The 17319-nt window shown below is 33.1% G+C and overlaps 1 protein-coding gene and 1 long non-coding RNA gene across 7 annotated transcripts; one reads left to right on the top strand and one right to left on the bottom strand.

Annotated features, from left to right (window-relative positions):
• The first annotated feature begins 2562 nt into the window (after nt 1-2562).
• On the top strand, nt 2563-5643 carry LOC110885568. Its single transcript, XR_002562309.2, has 2 exons — nt 2563-2832; nt 4674-5643. It is a non-coding gene; the product is annotated as an uncharacterized LOC110885568 (long non-coding RNA).
• An 8980-nt stretch (nt 5644-14623) lies between these two features.
• Nucleotides 14624-16679, bottom strand: LOC110885567. Of its 6 annotated transcripts, none has more exons than XR_004869547.1 (6): nt 16367-16679; nt 15372-15491; nt 15277-15305; nt 15135-15186; nt 14936-15016; nt 14624-14869 (listed from the first exon to the last, which is right to left on the bottom strand). XR_004869547.1 is itself a non-coding variant. In XM_035978639.1 (6 exons), the coding sequence occupies exons 1-4, from the start codon at nt 16589-16591 to the stop codon at nt 15136-15138; spliced, it is 453 nt and encodes a 150-aa protein (XP_035834532.1). In that variant the 5' UTR covers nt 16592-16678; the 3' UTR covers nt 14624-14869; nt 14936-15064; nt 15135. The 6 variants fall into 6 exon arrangements, 2 of the variants coding, with proteins under 2 accessions (XP_035834532.1, XP_035834531.1); XR_002562308.2 differs by having other exon boundaries at nt 15372-15499; nt 16367-16676; XR_002562306.2 differs by having other exon boundaries at nt 15372-15499; nt 16339-16675.
• Nucleotides 16680-17319: the final 640 nt, after the last annotated feature.

Raw genomic sequence — 17319 nt, 5'->3', positions numbered from 1 at the left:
TTAAATCTGAACCATATACTTTTAGTAAACTAGTAGGGTGCCCGCGCGATGCGGCGGGGGCGACACTTTGCATTGCAACACTCGTTTCCGTTAGTTTTCTTATTCCTATAATATTTATGATAACATTATTGTGGTGGATATATGTCATAAGTTTACACATATGTAAAAGTTTTGTTCTTTTATAAAAAATAATAACCAAAAGACAAAAAATATTGTTTTTTTATATAAAAATTAATAATCAAAAGACAAAAAATAAAAGATAAGTTGTTATAATTGTAAAGTTTGTTTATTTTATTGGTTAAATTATAAAGTATAATTTTATTCTTTAAAGTTCATAACTTTTTATAAATATCCACATAGTACTCATCCAATAAACTTTAAGTTTAAAATTTTTGTTTTTATAAAAACAAAAAATAGTATTTGACCTGTAAGTACGTTTTAGAGCTTTAACTTAAATTGTTAAATTTCGGGTTTTTACAAATATAAAAAATTTATATTTTTATAAGATTTCATAAACTGTTTTTATAAAAAATAGGATGATAAGAGTTTATATCTTTATTAACTTTATATCATACTAAGTTCAAATTTTTAGTTCCTAACTAATCTTATCTATATGAGTCTACTTTTAACTAATAATCCCTAAAAATATGCAAAACAATCTACTACTATGTGTCTAGTCAAGTTGGTAAATAATTATTTTAAAACTGACTAATATTATCTATAACAATATAGTTGAACTTATAATTCCTAAAAATTTGGAACCCAGTTTAGAATTTATCTAGTAAAGATTGTAAATTTCTGAAGTATTTTATTTATATTACTTGTTATAAAAATGTTTATTAAATAATTATTTTTTTATTAACTTTATATCATAGTAAGTTTAGTTTTTTAGTTTAACTTTAAAGTTTATTACTTTATTACTTTTTAATTAAAAATGCAAATTATTAGATTAATATCAAGAATAACTGCAATAATTATTTTTTTTATTAGTTGACTTATAATTCCTAAAATTTTGGGACATAGTTTACTATTTATCTACTAAATATTGTAAATTAGTATTAAATAATTCCTAAAATTTTGGGATATAGTTTACTATCTATCTACTAATCCGTAAATTAGTATTAAATAATTCCTAAAATTTTGGAACATAGTTTATCTTCTATCTACTAAATATCAAAGTTTTGTTTTGTTATAAAAATTAATAATAAATAAAGTATAGAAAAACTGTTTTAAACATGTAAAGATTCGTTTGTTAATAAAAAAATACTAAACGAATGACAAAAAATAAAAAATAGTTGCTATCGTTATAAAGTAAGTTTATTTTGTTAGTGAAATGATAAAGTTTATAATTTTATTGTTTAAAGTCTATAACTTTTTTAAATATCCACATCATACTCATCCAATAAACTTTAATTTTAAAATTTTCGTTTTTGAAAAAGTAAAAAGTAAAAAATAGTAGGTGACTTGTAGGTACGTTTTAAACACCTTTAACTAAGGTTAAATTCATTTTTATAAATATTTAAAAAATCATGTTTTTATAAAACAGTTTTTATAAAAAAAAAAACAGGATGTAAAAGTTTATATCTTTATTAACTTTATCTTTTTATTTAAGAAATACAAATTATTCGAAAAATCTATAATATTATATAATTAATTTTTCATATCTCGTGTCGTCCAACAGTTTTTTTTTTATAGAAGGCACTAATGGATATATACGAAATCCTCGTGGAACATGACTGTTAAATTGAATAAGTTTAGTGTGCTTTATAAATACAATCTTGAATTTACTCCAAACCAAGAGGTAGTTTTCATGTTTTGGCCATTCTTGGTAATCGAATTTATCTCTTTGGAAATGATCAAGTACGAACATGTAAATTATATAATACGAACATGATTAAGTACTAAAGTATATTAGTTCAATCGAGATGTAAATTATAAGTGCAATAAAATAACACAAAACATAAACTTCAAATATAAAATAAACTTTATTATTCATGGGATAGTCTATATCAAACAAAAACAACTGAAAATGAAAAAAACATAAAAACACTTGATATATTTCATCTAAAATCTCTTCTTTTTTGATCCGTTTTTCTTGTTTGTGCTCGAATCAGCAGTATCATCTAATTCATCTTCTTTCTCATCGTCCTCAGAATCATCTAAATTTATAACCTCGACCCATTTCCATTCAGAGAGTCTCTTTGATCTTTTCTTTTGATTCTCATACTTCTGATCCTTGAAAAACAAAAATTTAATAAAAAAGTTAAAAAATGATTAAATAAATTTAAAAAAAGAACAAATATTGAATAAAAAAAATTAAAAAAGATTAAATAAATTTTAAACTTACCTCTTCACTAAATTGACGTTGAAGCTTAGACTTGTATGGACTGAACATTGCACCATAAGAAATAATTTCAACAGTATTATCACCATCATCCTACAATAAAACACCAAATAATAACATAACGAACTTGTTAATATGAAAGATTATAAGCGAAATATTACTTAGGGGGTGTTTGGGATTGCTTTTTCAAGCTGATTTTTTGATTATTGTGTTTTGAAATCGCAAAAAATCTATTTTGAGTGTTTGGTAAAAAATTATTAAAAAGTGATTTTTTGCGTTTTATAGACATCAAAACGTGATAATCCAAAAGTAGGTTACCCCCTACTGCAGGAAAACGGGATTTTCCATCATATTTTATCTCCCCACAACTACCTCTAATATTTAGCGCCATATAAACTCTGATGCCCTTGGACTCCCGGAGAAGAAGAAAAAAATACGATCGCCTGCATTCAAATCATCTCTCTCGGATCTTTCCACATCTGAATCTGGTACCTCTCATCGTCTTCTTTTCGATTTCGTTGCTGAGTTTTAACGCTATATGTTCTTATTTTATTTTTTTGACTGCTTAAAGTAATTCGATTACGTTTCTTATTTAATTTTTTTTACTGCTTAAAGTAATTCGATTACGTTTGAATTGTTACGACTGAAAGGCGGATACTTGAACGTTTACTTGATAGGGTATTTGAGCTAAACTAATGTGTTTTTGTGAATATTTTATCTTATGAAATTTTGAGTCATCATGTATTTACACCGTTCAGGTTGGGATTATTTGTGTGGGGTTTATTCATCTTGGATGGTACAAAAGATTAAAAATTGGTTCATTTGCTGATCACTTGATCTTATTTTTTAACACTTAGGCCGGAGGGTGTGGGAGGGCGCCACCCCGCCACATCATGCTCCATAGCGCCTGGGGGCGCCATCGGCCACACCGAGGCATTCAAAGGGGGGCCACATCTTTTCAACCAATAAAATCTTTTTTTTTTAATTTGGTTTAATACGAGGTTTTATACCATACCATATGACGTTAAAGGGAGGGGCTTTAAGCCCCCAATATGACGTGGCGTGATAAAGCCCCTAGGGGCAAACTTTACCGGTTTACCCCTGTCTCAAGGAATAGAGAGGCTGCTCTCGCTGAGGCTCACGAGTCACGGCTCCATGAAAAAAATTCAAGAAGTAATAAAAATATAGCTAAACGAATCAAAACAAGTAACCATACAATCTATAATGCTTCAGTTGCATAATCTTTTGCTTTATGTTCTCTGACTGGTTTAGATTGTCTTAGTTGCTTAAATGTAGATGCTTGAGCTTTGACTTGATTGCTCTTGTCAATTTGTCATACATATGATTGGAGCCAGTACCGTTTCGACGCGAACCGTTTCGACCGGTGCCGTTTCGAATAGAACCGTTTCGACCGGCACCGTAAAACGGTTTCAGTGAACTTCAGATCATCTGACCCGTTTCTTATTCAGTGAACTTTTATTATTTAGCAATTTGACCCATTTCAGGTAAAACGTAACCCGAATTGATCCATTCACAAGTAAATGGGTCGAAAATGCAATCACTACATGTAATAAAACAATACACAGTTTGATCTGACAAAAAAAGTTTCGTACCTTCAAAACCGCAATTGTCATGTCATAGTTATTAATAAGAAAAAACGTCTGTAGTTTCGGTTTTGTGAACATTTTGGCAAGCTTAATTAGCAAGTCATCAATAGCCATTTTCAGTCTTTCCATGTTCAGGTCAAGGTGTGAATGGAACAGAAAGTTTAAAGCTAAATAGCTAATCAACAGTTCATGAACTATTTATTAGTTATGTATGTTTAAGTTTAAGAAAGTGGATTTGTTTATTTGATCTGTATAGGTAGTTGAAATTTAAATCTATATAATTATGGGAGAATTCCTTTAAAGAGTCTGCCATTTGAATTATTATAGTTTGCACAAACCTACCTATTTAGTCTTGATCCTAAGCTTAATATGATGATAGACTGGTTCTTTTCTGAATACTTAAGAATTAGAGAGGCTAGGTCTATATCTCCAATATTAGAGGATGGCAGAAAGATCGAATTAATGGACTTATATTTGACTGTTAGAAAGAAAGGTGAAGAAAGGTGAAATGAATGAGTGGTAGAAAATAATCTGTGGGTCTTAATAGCCAAAGATGTCGGATTGGATTGGCACAATAATTACATCATACAGCTGATATATGCCAAATATCTTGATGTATTGGAATTTACCTACAAGGATCACAATGAATGCCTTCATATTCATGACTTAGTGGAAAATGAAAATTTGAGACTTGATGATAATGAATGCCTTCATGCTTGCAGGCCAGATCTCATCTAACAGGGAATGGATTTGAACCATGAACAAGCCACAAGTAAGCTTTCATCTACCAAGGCTAGTGCTCGAAAAACTGTTTGGGATTCTAGTACCCATATGATATTTGTTGAGTTGTGTCTCGAGGAAGTAAAAAATGGTAATAGACCTGCGAGCCACTTCAATAAGGTTGGGTGGACGAACCTAGCAAATAATCTAAAAACTCGAACAGGAAAAGATTACTTAACCCATTGCATTGAAGTACAAGTTCAATTTATACAGATAAGTACTATGTTGTTGATGCCGGGTACCCAAATACCAGAGGCTATCTTGCTCCATATAAAGGAAATGATGTTCGTTATCATATACCGGATTTTCGTCGAGGTCAAACAGCTGCCCAACGCGCTCCGAAAGGACTAAAAGAGACATTTAACTACTATCACTCATCTTTAAGAAATGTGATCGAACGAACATTTGGAGTATGGAAGGCAAGGTGGGCAATATTAAAAGATATGCATGTTAATTACTCTTATGAAACACAGGTCGACATTGTGATAGCATCCATGGCAATTCACAACTACATTAGGATGAAAGGTCATTTTGATGAAGCATTTAACAAAGCACAACATGAAACTTATCGTCCAACTCGAGATGTTGAAGGTGATACATCCATCAGAACTACTGGAACACAAGAAGACATAACTACACGTCGTAGGCAAGACGATATGTATATGAGTTCGGTAAGAGAGAGAATTGCAAGAGATATTATGCAATCCAATTGAATGTTTGTCTATTGCAATTGCGGTACTGATGCAGAATAGTGAATAATTTGTTTACTTACCTTGCACCGAAATCATATGGCGTAGCGATTGAACTGGAGTTTATTTTTATTGACTTCTTGATATTGTTTGTTTGATTTGATGGTTAATGTCTTTTTTTGTCATTTCACTTATTTATTTTTTAAAATATATATTTGCCAAACACTCAATAGTTGATTATCTGATTATTGTGATATCAAACAGCATAATCAAATCCAAACACTATCTTTCTGCAGCACGTTTTGTTACAGCTGATTATCTGATTCTGATTATTCAAAACGCATAATCTATTTTGAAAAAGCAATCCCAAACACCCCCTTAAAAACTAACAAAAGCTTGTTCGACAACTAGGGTGTTTAAATTGGTGTGTTGAATCTGAAAAATCAAATAAGTTAGTATTCACATAAAAGTAAATAAAAGAAAACAATTATTCATTATTGCGATATAACAAAACTTATAATAGAACCGACCTTAGATTTTTCAATATCGCATGCTTGTTTTTCGCATCAAGTGAATTCAAAACTGACTCCATATTTTAAATCTGTTTAGCAACAGAAATGTAGAATTGTGAGTGTTTGCTATGTATTTATAGTAGTCCATTAGGGTTTAGTTTTAGATTGGTCATCCATTTATTTAGGAAGTTTAGGGTTTAGTTTTAGATTGGTCATCCATTTATTTAGGAAGTTTGTTGTGAGTTTTAAGTTTTTAAAATAAGATGCACATATCCTGTTTAGTTTGTTGTGGCATGTTTAATAGGAAGTTTGTTGTGAGTTTTATCTATACTTACTATATTAAACATGTCACAACAAACTGACTCTGTACAAGTAAAATTAGGGAATATTTTAGTCTATTAATGCCGTTCAAAATAAAAAACTTGGGTAAAAAACAAATGTTAATGCATGGTAGCTAGGTAATGGTCAAAGCTGGCTTGGGTAAAAAACAAATGTTGGCTTTAATCAATTGTACATTTACACATCGGCTATTTGTACTTTATGAACACACGGCGAAACTAAAAAAGACAACTATCGAAACGTTTAAAAAAAATGTGCCGATCGTCATGGTACCTTCGGATTTTTTTAAAACATTACAGGTTGTAAGATATTGCAGGAATACATTAAAGAATTAAAGAGGGGGGGGAGTCTAACTAATTACCCATAATTATGTTAAATGTCAAGGATTTAAATGTAATAGATTGAGGGACTAAAAAATAATTATGGTTTAAAAGACCACTTTACCCTCATTCTAGGGGTTTATTTATAAATAATGGGGGAAGAAGTTCTTAACTTTTGGGAATCCTTCCCTCATGTATTATAATATAGTATAGATAACATCATAACAAATTAATTATATAAAATATTAAGATGGTTGTTTATCATCAACATTCACCATATATTCCACAAATACTTGTTTTCAAAATAAAACAAAGAATATAAACTTTATGTATGCCAAAACAGTAACTTAATAAAATATCTTAAAAATCACATTAACCATATTGTTTTCAAACTAAAACAATAAATATAAACGTTATGTATGCCAAAACAATAACTTAATAAAATATCTTAAAAGATCCCATTAATCATACTAATTAATAGCATAATAAAATCACTAGCAATAAAACACATGCATACATAATTCAATCTATATATTTTTATGATTAAACACTTATTTGCATCACTAAATTATAATCAAATCAAATACTATTAAAATTTTACAAAATAACATGTAGTAATAAACAAACATTGATGTGGCTTGTAATTGTGTTGTCCAGCCTTAACCAAATATAAAATTCTTACAATCCCATTAATTCATTACAATATAGTATCATCGGAACAAAAATTTCATTAAAACATTAATAAGCTATTATTAGAAACCACTAAAGAATATATATGTATATCAAAATTAATTACTATTATTATTGTTATTATTATTATCTTAAATTCAAAACAGTCATTTGGCTATATTATTAAAATATTTAATGATAAAAGAGAGATAACCAAGAGGGGTAATAAATTAGTTACAATATTGTAAATAATCAATTAGAGAAACTAGAAAGATTTTTTTTCTTGATCGAAAAACCATTATGTTTCTGGTTTACTTTTGCTTTTTTTTCTTCACATCTCAATGTTTTTCATAGGTGTTTGTTTGTGAAAGAAAACTACTCAGATACGTTAACACATAGGAAAGTAAACAAAGAAGTAAAAAACATTATGATCCCGGTTAAACAAGGATGATGTCAATATTGTTCATGATGATTTTAATCTTAAACCATAACCAATAAAAATATCAAGAAAAGCGTAAGTTAATTTTTAAGTTTTATCATACCAACAATCGATGAGAAAAGAGGAAATAAAATTAAAACAATCAAGGGCTTTCATACCAGATCAACAATTTTGTCTTTTATCTCTTTCGTCAACGTTGATACGACATGGCGTCTTGTGTTGATACAATCAAACTTCAAAAGCAATTCGTGCTGATAACGTGTTATGTAATAACTAGAACCTATTAGCAATGTATAGAAAAGAATGAGAGAATCAGAGATGAATTTCTTATTGATGTGCATGTATGAAATACAAAGCCTCTATTTATAGACTCAACATTAACATAAGAGTAAATACAATGAGAAGAGTTAAGGATATGAAGAGTCACTCTAAATGATATATTCATAACAGAAAAATCATTATTATGAAAAGTTGTAGGACCAATATTCGTAAAGCAAAGTCATAGTGATGTTAGTGGCTTTACATCACATCTTTTCCAAAGATTGGATTAGTTATTCCTGCGAAATTTAAACGATAAATGGGAATAAATTATTCACCAAAACAACAGAAAACATGATTGGTTGATCTTCTGTCTCTCTTTATCTCGTTTAGGTTGGAGGGTGTGGTATAAGGCTGGAAGGTGTGGGTGGGAGCTTTAGCACGCCACCTCAGCATCACGTCAACGCCACGCCACACAGGGGGTTTTAAGGCCCCTCCCTTAACTTGCAGTGTGTGGGATAAAGTCCCTTTTACACTATAGCGCCCCCCCCCCCCCCCTTTAACCAATCTCAGCCTCCTTTCTTCCCTTTATACCACTCCCTTTCTTCCATTACCATGTTGGCGAAACCACCATGGTGCCCCCCATTTAGTTCTCTCGGTGTGGTTGATGGCGCCGTAGCGGCGCTATGGAGGCTAAGGTGGCAAGGGTGGCGCCTCCACGCCCTCCGGCCTAAAGCCCCTAGGGGCTTTATCACGCCACCTTAGCACCACGTCAACGCCACGTCACACGGGGTTTTAAAGTCTCTTCCTCTAACTTGCAGAATGTGGTTTAAACCCCCCCCCCCCTAAGCTATAGCGCCCCGTCTAACCAATCCTGAATCGATCAACTCATATTCATCTCCTTAACGTGCTGGCGAACAAACAATGTCGCCCCCCTTTCAATCCGGCGGTGTGGCTGATGGCGCCTCAAGGGCGCTATGGATGCTTAGTTGGTGGGGTGACGTTAAGCCACACCCACCGGACTTAGTATACAAGTGTGAAGGACTAGACTCTAGAGGGCCGGTCTATTGGTCTATTTGGCCCCAAAAAAATAAGGGCTTTAGCCCCAAAAGAATAGGCTTCCATTTGACCTATTTTCATTTCCTTATTTATGCTATTAATTTTTATTTTTATTTTAACTTGTTTGAGGAACGGCGATTACATAGAATCGAATACGAAGTGTGACGCCTTTCAGATACAAAAATATCATAGTTCCATCAAATAATTGTGTATAACCTTTCGTTTCCAGTGGACCCCATCAACAATCCACTCGTGTTAGCAAGCTGCAAGCATCACACCATCAGCCCTTTGATGTTGGTTTTTGTAGAGGTCGATTCCTTGCGCATATTACTCTCATAATAAACCTTGCACTGGTTGCGATTGGTCTCTGGTAAATTTTTAATATGTTTGTTAGATTTGTATGGCTTATGTTAACTTATTGTTCTTCAATTGTGTTTAAGTGTGTGTTTTTGTGAAAAATGTTGCTAAATCAACGTTAAAGTATTCATGTGGACAGAGGGGTATAAAATGTATACCGCTTATCTTATGATCTATTTTTTTTTTTTTAAATTCATATCTTTATCACAAGACACCCTTTAAATGTGCATAAACATATCACTCCTTTTATAGATAAAGGGGATATTGGATTTTGTCACTCTCTACTATTGAGTATTCACCGCTGTCACTCCCAATTATCACTTTGACTCCCACCACTCCCAATTTAACACTTTGTGTGTTGTGTCACTCCGGTTTAGTGGTTTTTGGCTCCCCTTTTGTCTTTTAGGAGCAGATTTACTTGGAGTCATTAGTAGTTCAAAAAGTGTTAGTCTAATATCACCAATAATACAAATCAAATACTAACAAATGTTCATCTCCGGAGTGACAACGACCAATACCCAATAGTTGGAAGTGATAAAATCCAATAACCCATATAAATAATAGGATTGCTAAGCTTTGTATAACTTTCATGCATTCAATTCGGTTGTTTTAATGAACACACTAAGCAGTTTGAAAAGAAATAATGGTATGAATCTTCACTCATTCTTTGACCATTGTTGGCCCATGGAAGTGATTAAACATTCTGATTTCTTTAGTTTCCTAGGTTGTCATGATAAATTTTTGAATGTGCTTGATAGTAGTAGCTTGAATATCAATTACTCAATTATTAAGAAAGTTGTTTAATTCCTTTTTCGAAGCAACAAGCATGGGAAGGGGATTTACTCTTTAAGTTGTTAGTTTTATAAATTTGTCAAATCCCTTAGAATCTTTGCGTTACTCAAGCCGGCATTCTCGCTTCTGCTTCGTCCACTACTGCTCGCGCGGGTGCTTCACTCTAAGGGGGAGCGGTACCTCCTTTATCACTACCGATGTATTTTTACATCCCACAGCTTATTCAGATCACTTAGCCCCGTTCATCTTCGGCGCAAGAGCGCTCGATCAATGAGTTATTAAGCACTCTTTCAAGGGTGGCTACTTTTAGGCAAACCTCGTGGTTGTCTCTACACTCCTACCTCCTTTATCACTGAGCGGTCACTTAGGGGCCTTAGCTGGTGATCCGAGCTGTTCCCTCTCGACGATGAAGCTTATCCCCCATCGTCTCACTAGCCGACCTTGGCCCCTGTTATTTTGAGGTCATATCTAGTATTAAGAGTTTGCCTCGATTTGGTACCGCTCTCACGGCCCGCACCGAAACAGTACTTTACCCGTAAATGTCCAGTCAACTGTTGCGCCTCAACGCATTTCAGGGAGAACCAGCTAGCTCTAGGTTCGAGTGGCATTTCACCCCTAACCACAACTCATCAGACGATTCTTCAACATTAGTTGGTTCTTTAGTAAAGTACTTTTTTTGGAAAAGGCCTCAATTTTAGATGTCCCATAGCCTCCAAAAAAAAAAAGTTTTGAGTTGTTCCTAATTGCAGGGGTGCAATGGTTTGGTTTGAAGTGGAGAAAGTGAGAAGCTGTCTAAACCTATCATTAGTGAATTCGTGGTTGGCTCTTTGTAAAATTTCGGCCGTTCAACTTGGCAAAAAGTGGTTTTAGAAAAAAAAAACAATGTTTTCAGAACCGGACCGGAGGTCGACCCGATCGCCTTAAGGGGTCAAAGGTCGGACCGGTTCAACCGGTTCGACCGGATTACGTCATAAATTATATAAAAATACATATATAAAATATAGAAAAAAAAATATAGAAAAAATAAATAATGTAAACAGTATTCATTTTATTATATAGTAAAATAAATAAAAATATCAAATACAAAATTAAAATATTTTATACTAAGTTAGTAAAACAATCAATAAACAATAGATAAATTAAAGGAAACATAATAATAGGGGAAGGATCCATTAAAAAGTGGATTTTGCCTAAGTAGCCTAAGAAGGATTGTGATGATGACATGTGGCACTCCTAAAAAGTAGGAATCAAGGGCATTTTGGTCCTTATAAATAGGAGTGAAAATGACATGTGGCACCCCTTTTGTTTTTTAAAAATACAAAAAAAATCTAGTACAAAAAAATCTAACACAAAAAATCTAGTACAAAAAAATATAGCACAAAAAATCTAGTACAAAAAATATAGTAAAAAAATGTAGTACAAAAAATATAGTACAAAAAATGTAGTACAAAAAATATAGCACAAAAAATCTAGTACAAAAAATATAGCACAAAAAAATTTAGCAAAAAAATGTAGTACAAAAAAATCCAGTACAAAAAATTAAGAAAAAAAAATCAAGCACAAAAAATTTAGTACAAAAATATAGTACAAAAATCCAGCACAAAAAATGTTATACAACATAGAAATACAACACATTTTAGTGGGTTTTTTTAGTCTTCATATTTTATATAGCAATATGGTACTCAAATTAAAGATAAAGAGACGCTCGATTTTATGGTGAAATTTTTATGAAAAAATAAGGTCGTATAAAAAAGTTATGAACGTTTAAAAAATGGGGGTGAAATATGCATGTGCCTTGCATGTGGAGAGAGAAAGTCAATAAATAGGATTTTCCCAAGATACCCTTGCACTCCTCCTTTCTCCTACACTTTCATCTTAGCCATTGATTTGAAAAATGAATGGTTAAGATTCCTTCTCATCCTACCTAGGCAAAATAAACTTTTTATTTGATCTTACCTCCATAATAATAAAATATTTTCTTATACATACATGTAGTTTGATGATTTTTCACTTTTTTCTTTAACATAAATAGTCAAATGAAAAAGCCACGTTAAAACTTAAAACTAGTTATTGGGCTATTCATGTTTTTAAAAGGCCCACTTCAAGACACAATATTAGGTTAGAATATTGTTTCTTCTTCCTGACTGCCGCTGCAACTGCTACAAACACCGAAGCCAGCAACTTCCAAGCATATTTCAGACATTTGAAATTCACTCTTCTCTTCTTCACTACTCTTCATCTCTTTCGACAATAACATGGAAGGGTCAAGGTATTCTGTTGATGTTTGCGAGTACCTTAGGATTTTGGCCCTGGCCGGCCCTACATTACGTGATGACCCGCCGGCCCGACCGCCGGCTCCCGGCCCGACCGCCGGCTCCCGGCCCGACCTCCGGCTCATTGCAGAAATGGGTTAAAGGGGTGAACCGGCCCGGTGGTGCTTCCAGCTCCCGGCCGGACCGGTCCAACCGGCCAGCCCGGTCCGGTTTTTAAAATGTTGAAAAAAAGGTAACGTTAAAAGCAGACTGGAGTACTAGACCAGTAATATTTATAGAATTATTTTCGAGTTAAATGCCCTTTTAGTCTCTGTGGTTTGGGTCATTTTGCCGATTTAGTTCAAAGGTTTCATTTTTCGTCTGTGGGTCCAAAAAAGTTTCACCGTTGTCATTTTAGTCCACTTGTTGAATTCATCCATTTTTTTGTTAACGAGAAGGGCAATTCGGTCATTTTATATGTACTTCTGTTAACTAGAAGGGCAATTCGACCATATAAAATGACCGAATTGCCCTTCTCGTTAACATAAAAAATGAATGAAGTTAACCCAGTGGACTAAAATGACAACGATGAAACCTTTTTGTATCCACAGAAGAAAAATGAAACCTTTGGACTAAACTGATAAAATGACACAAACTACAGGCACTAAAATGGCATTTAACTTAAAAAAAAAAGGTAACGTTAAAAGCAGACTGGAGTACCGGACCAGTAATATTTATAAAATTATTTTCAAAAAGTATTTAATGGTAGAAGATTAAAATTTTGCCCAACTGAAGTTGGTGTTAGGGGTGTGCACGGTTCGGGTCGGTTCGATTATTAGCATTATCTGTAACCGTAACCGAAGTCATCGGTTAATTAGTTTGGTTAATTCGGTTACTTTGTCGGTTTTCAGTTCGGTTAAGTTAATAACCAATTCAAACAAGGGCTAATTTTTTTCTTAGAAATACATGTAATGAGGGTATAAATACATGAAACAGAAGTATAAATACATGAAATGGATGTATAAATAAATGAAATGGAGGTATAAATGCTTGAATAGATGTTTAAATACATAAAATACATGTATAAATAAATGAAATGAAGGTAAAAATAAATTAAATGAAAGCATAAATAAATGAAATAGAGGTATTATTATATGAAATGAAAGTATAAACATGTAATACATGAAATAGAGGTATAAAAGCTAGAAATATATAAAAAATAAATGATTCGGTTCGGTTCGGTTAATTTCGGTTAACCGATGGTAAAAAAAATTATCCATTAACCGACTGTCGGTTAATTCGGTTTCGGTTAATTTCGATTCGGTTTTGTTGGTTTTCGGTTCGATTTTAGTTAACGATTCGGTTATTGCACACCTCTAGTTGGTGTAATATTATTATATCTTCAGTTACATTGGATTGGATGAAAAGATAGATAAAGTTTGTCTTTCTTTTGCAGTGTAATCTTTGGGTTCTGTTCTATAATCAAAGAATCTTATCGTAAAAAAAAAAATAAAAAATAAAGTTTGTCTTGATTCGAAATTTGATGTACTTAAGTGATACGGCCCAGGTACATTTAGCCCAATCATCAACCCAAGCTGTAGTGCTGATTGACGGACGACCCACAACCGATCCAATTAATTTCAACACAAACATATTACAGCCCGTATATCCATAATTCCATTCGGATGTGGTAGGAACCAGGTAAGGCCTAATCGGGTATAATGATATTCGAAAGAACGGGGTAGAAATCAGAACCAGGTATAGTAATTTAGAATAAAATCCAGTGAAACGGGTTTGGGTATAACAGGGTACGAGTATACTCCGAACCGGGTACAAATCGAGTAGGAGTTGAATTTTAAAAACTTACCATTAGAAACTCGTTCCTAACGGTAATATAGCCGTTTAGAACAGGTTATTTACCATTCTAACCCTATAAATTAGTATAAACTAGAAATAGTACCCGGCGCGTTGCGGCCGGTTCCACTCACTGGGCTTCGTTGTTGCGACCATCTTGCATCATCATACCAAACTAAAATCAAGAACACATAATTGTTGTTGGTAGAGAATAAGTTTTCACCCGCGCCTGCACCTCCACCTTTTTCGGCGCAAAATTTGCAGTTTTAGTCTCTTTAAAGTTTAAACGATATTAGTGTGAACCAAGTTTTTGCTACTTTCTGCACAAAAAAGCTGAGAGTGGATGTGTATATAAAGTGTAGTCATTAGTCATAATAATCATTCATCTTCATGAGCATTCATTGTCAAAATAATCTTATTATATATACAGAAAAGTTGCTCTAAGAGCGTATTGTTGAGATCAAAGCAAAATTACAAATCATTATAACCTATAATCAGTTTCAAACACATCCAGATTAGTCCACACCACCAAATTTGATTGATTCAACAAAATTCATCGCGTCAAAGAATCATCCAAACTTGAACATCCTGTCATAAACTGAATAGAGGGATACGTAAATACTCTTAAATCCAAACAATAATAACATAAGAAAAAGCTACTTACATTAACATAATAATTTACTATCATAGGTTGTGCAGGTCTTGTTGGTCTTGTTGACTAATCAGATCCTTTTGAATACAATCTCTAGAAAGATAAAAAAAAGAATGGAACTTCATATATCCACATGTCAACCTTCATGGATATCAAGAATTCAAAAGGTGAATTTCAAGAAAACGCCAAGAATTTTGGTTTTAAGGTTTACCTCAAAAAATAAAAAGCATCTTGAATGAGGTTGTATAAACGACATCAACACCCTACAAAAAAAGTTAACGATGTAAGACTAAAAGAGAGAAAAAGGTCCATGAATCAATACACACAATAGTGCAAATATAAATAAGACTTACAACAGGGTAACTATTGTGCTCCATTCCATCTATAAAAAAAAATAACGAAATTAGCTCAGCTCGATGAACGATAAAGGCGAGAGTGCGAGTAATACCAGAGTCACTCCCATCTGTGAGATTTATCAAACGAAGACATAGACGCATTTTCGACAAACCATTAAAGATGCTCTGAGCCTCAGCGGTAACACCAACCCCGATCATTTCGACATCTATCTCTGCTAGCCTTCAAATACACAAATACATCACCAAGCTCAATTTTCCAAACATCTTTTAAGCATTTCACAACACTTGGAATACTATGCCGATTTAAATTAATCGTTAACTAATGAATAAACCATGCTTCATTCAATTATTCACATTGGAAAACACAAACTAATTTATTCAAACATTCTATCAAACACCTTGTGGGCACTACGGAAGTAAGTCGATTCACCCACCTGACATCATTTAAGCTATCATAAACACTTAAAAGACTATGTTAATATAAATTTGATATTAACTAATGTAATAATCATGCTTCATTCAGTTATTAACAACCAAAATCACAAGTTTCTGAAAAAAATAATGCGCAAATTCATTGAAACTTTTCATCGAACATTGGTGTGCTTTTCCTGCTAGAGGGGGGGTTTGGCTGGGTTTTGTGAAGTATACTGCTAGTTTTCCCAGGGGTTTTCGTTAATTTATAACCATACGTATATTGTTCATATTGGTAGACATGAATAACATCAACAATTCAGCAGACTATCAGAGAACACCTTAACTATTTTCCCCAATAACATCCCTTATATATGAAATTAAAAAAAAGCGAACAGAGACAAAACCAATAATATTTTAAATTCATAATATTATGGAAGCATTTTTACAAAGAAAATTAACGGATGAGTTTATGAATAATCAAGAAAACATCAGTTAATCACTTGACAATTACATCTTCCGAAAGAAATAAAATTTCGCACAAAACCTAGATCACTTAAAAAGTAACTCACTATAAGAGAAGCATAAACATACAAACAATATATGCATCGAAGAAAACTTTAAAGAAAGTTAGGGTTCTTGATAAACCTTTGAGATTAGCCGCAAAAAGCCTCACCGTAAACGCCCTTGAACTCGCAAACGTTGCTGCCATATGATAACACCACCATCTCCCAGCTCGTAAGTTATTCATACATCGACTTGAAGCCGGAACCTCCGGCAACGGTGGTGCAATACCCACTACCCCGTTTCTCTCTCTAACACCACACATTCCCCTTTGTATCATTGATAACAACATATCTGTGCCGTACGGATCGGGCAGCGATGTACAGTTGCCAAGCATTTTAGTGAGAGAAAGAGAGGTGAGAGGCCAAACAATTGAGAGAGAGGGGGGTTTGCAATCCGGTAAAACAGAGTGGGAATACACATATCTCACTTACCAACCACGTGTAAAAAGGAAACCGCCTCACAGTTTCAAAAAAACCACCTTACAAACATAAAAACACAATGTACAACAAATAAAGCCTAAGAATGTTAAAAATTAGAAGTATATATAATAGGCCTATAATGTTTTGTTTTAACCACACAACTTCTCTAACTCTCAAACAATCTCTAAAACAAAAAACCGCTCAACTTTTTTTATATCTCCAAGACTCCAATGATGGCAAGTAACGAAAATGTTGGAAGCACTACGACTTGTGTCTAATGTCGGACAAATACCGAGATGGCTCAGTGCAAATATTGTGAGAAGTTCTTGAAAGTCGTGGCCAAATCAACTATAAAAAAATACGAACGAACTTTGCCCGGTGAAAAAAACGAAAAAAAGGAGAGTCATTTGGATCCGCCAGACAAAAGTAGTGTTAATGTTTAACTTCCACTTTATGTGTTACTTCTTTAAGGAGTTAAGGGCCATTTACGTCCATGTGGGTTGTCCAATTTCGCCATTTCAGGACAAATTTCAAAATTGTACCATTATCCTCCCTATTTATAATGATTTAGGATGACCAAGAACCGGTTCCAACGGTAAAAAAGATAAAGAAAAACAGTTAAAATACTATTTTTATCGGTCAA

Source organism: Helianthus annuus, chromosome 10 (assembly GCF_002127325.2).
Source record: "Helianthus annuus cultivar XRQ/B chromosome 10, HanXRQr2.0-SUNRISE, whole genome shotgun sequence".
NCBI classification, from domain to species: Eukaryota; Viridiplantae; Streptophyta; class Magnoliopsida; order Asterales; family Asteraceae; genus Helianthus; species Helianthus annuus.
This window is presented reverse-complemented; position numbering and strand designations above follow the sequence as displayed.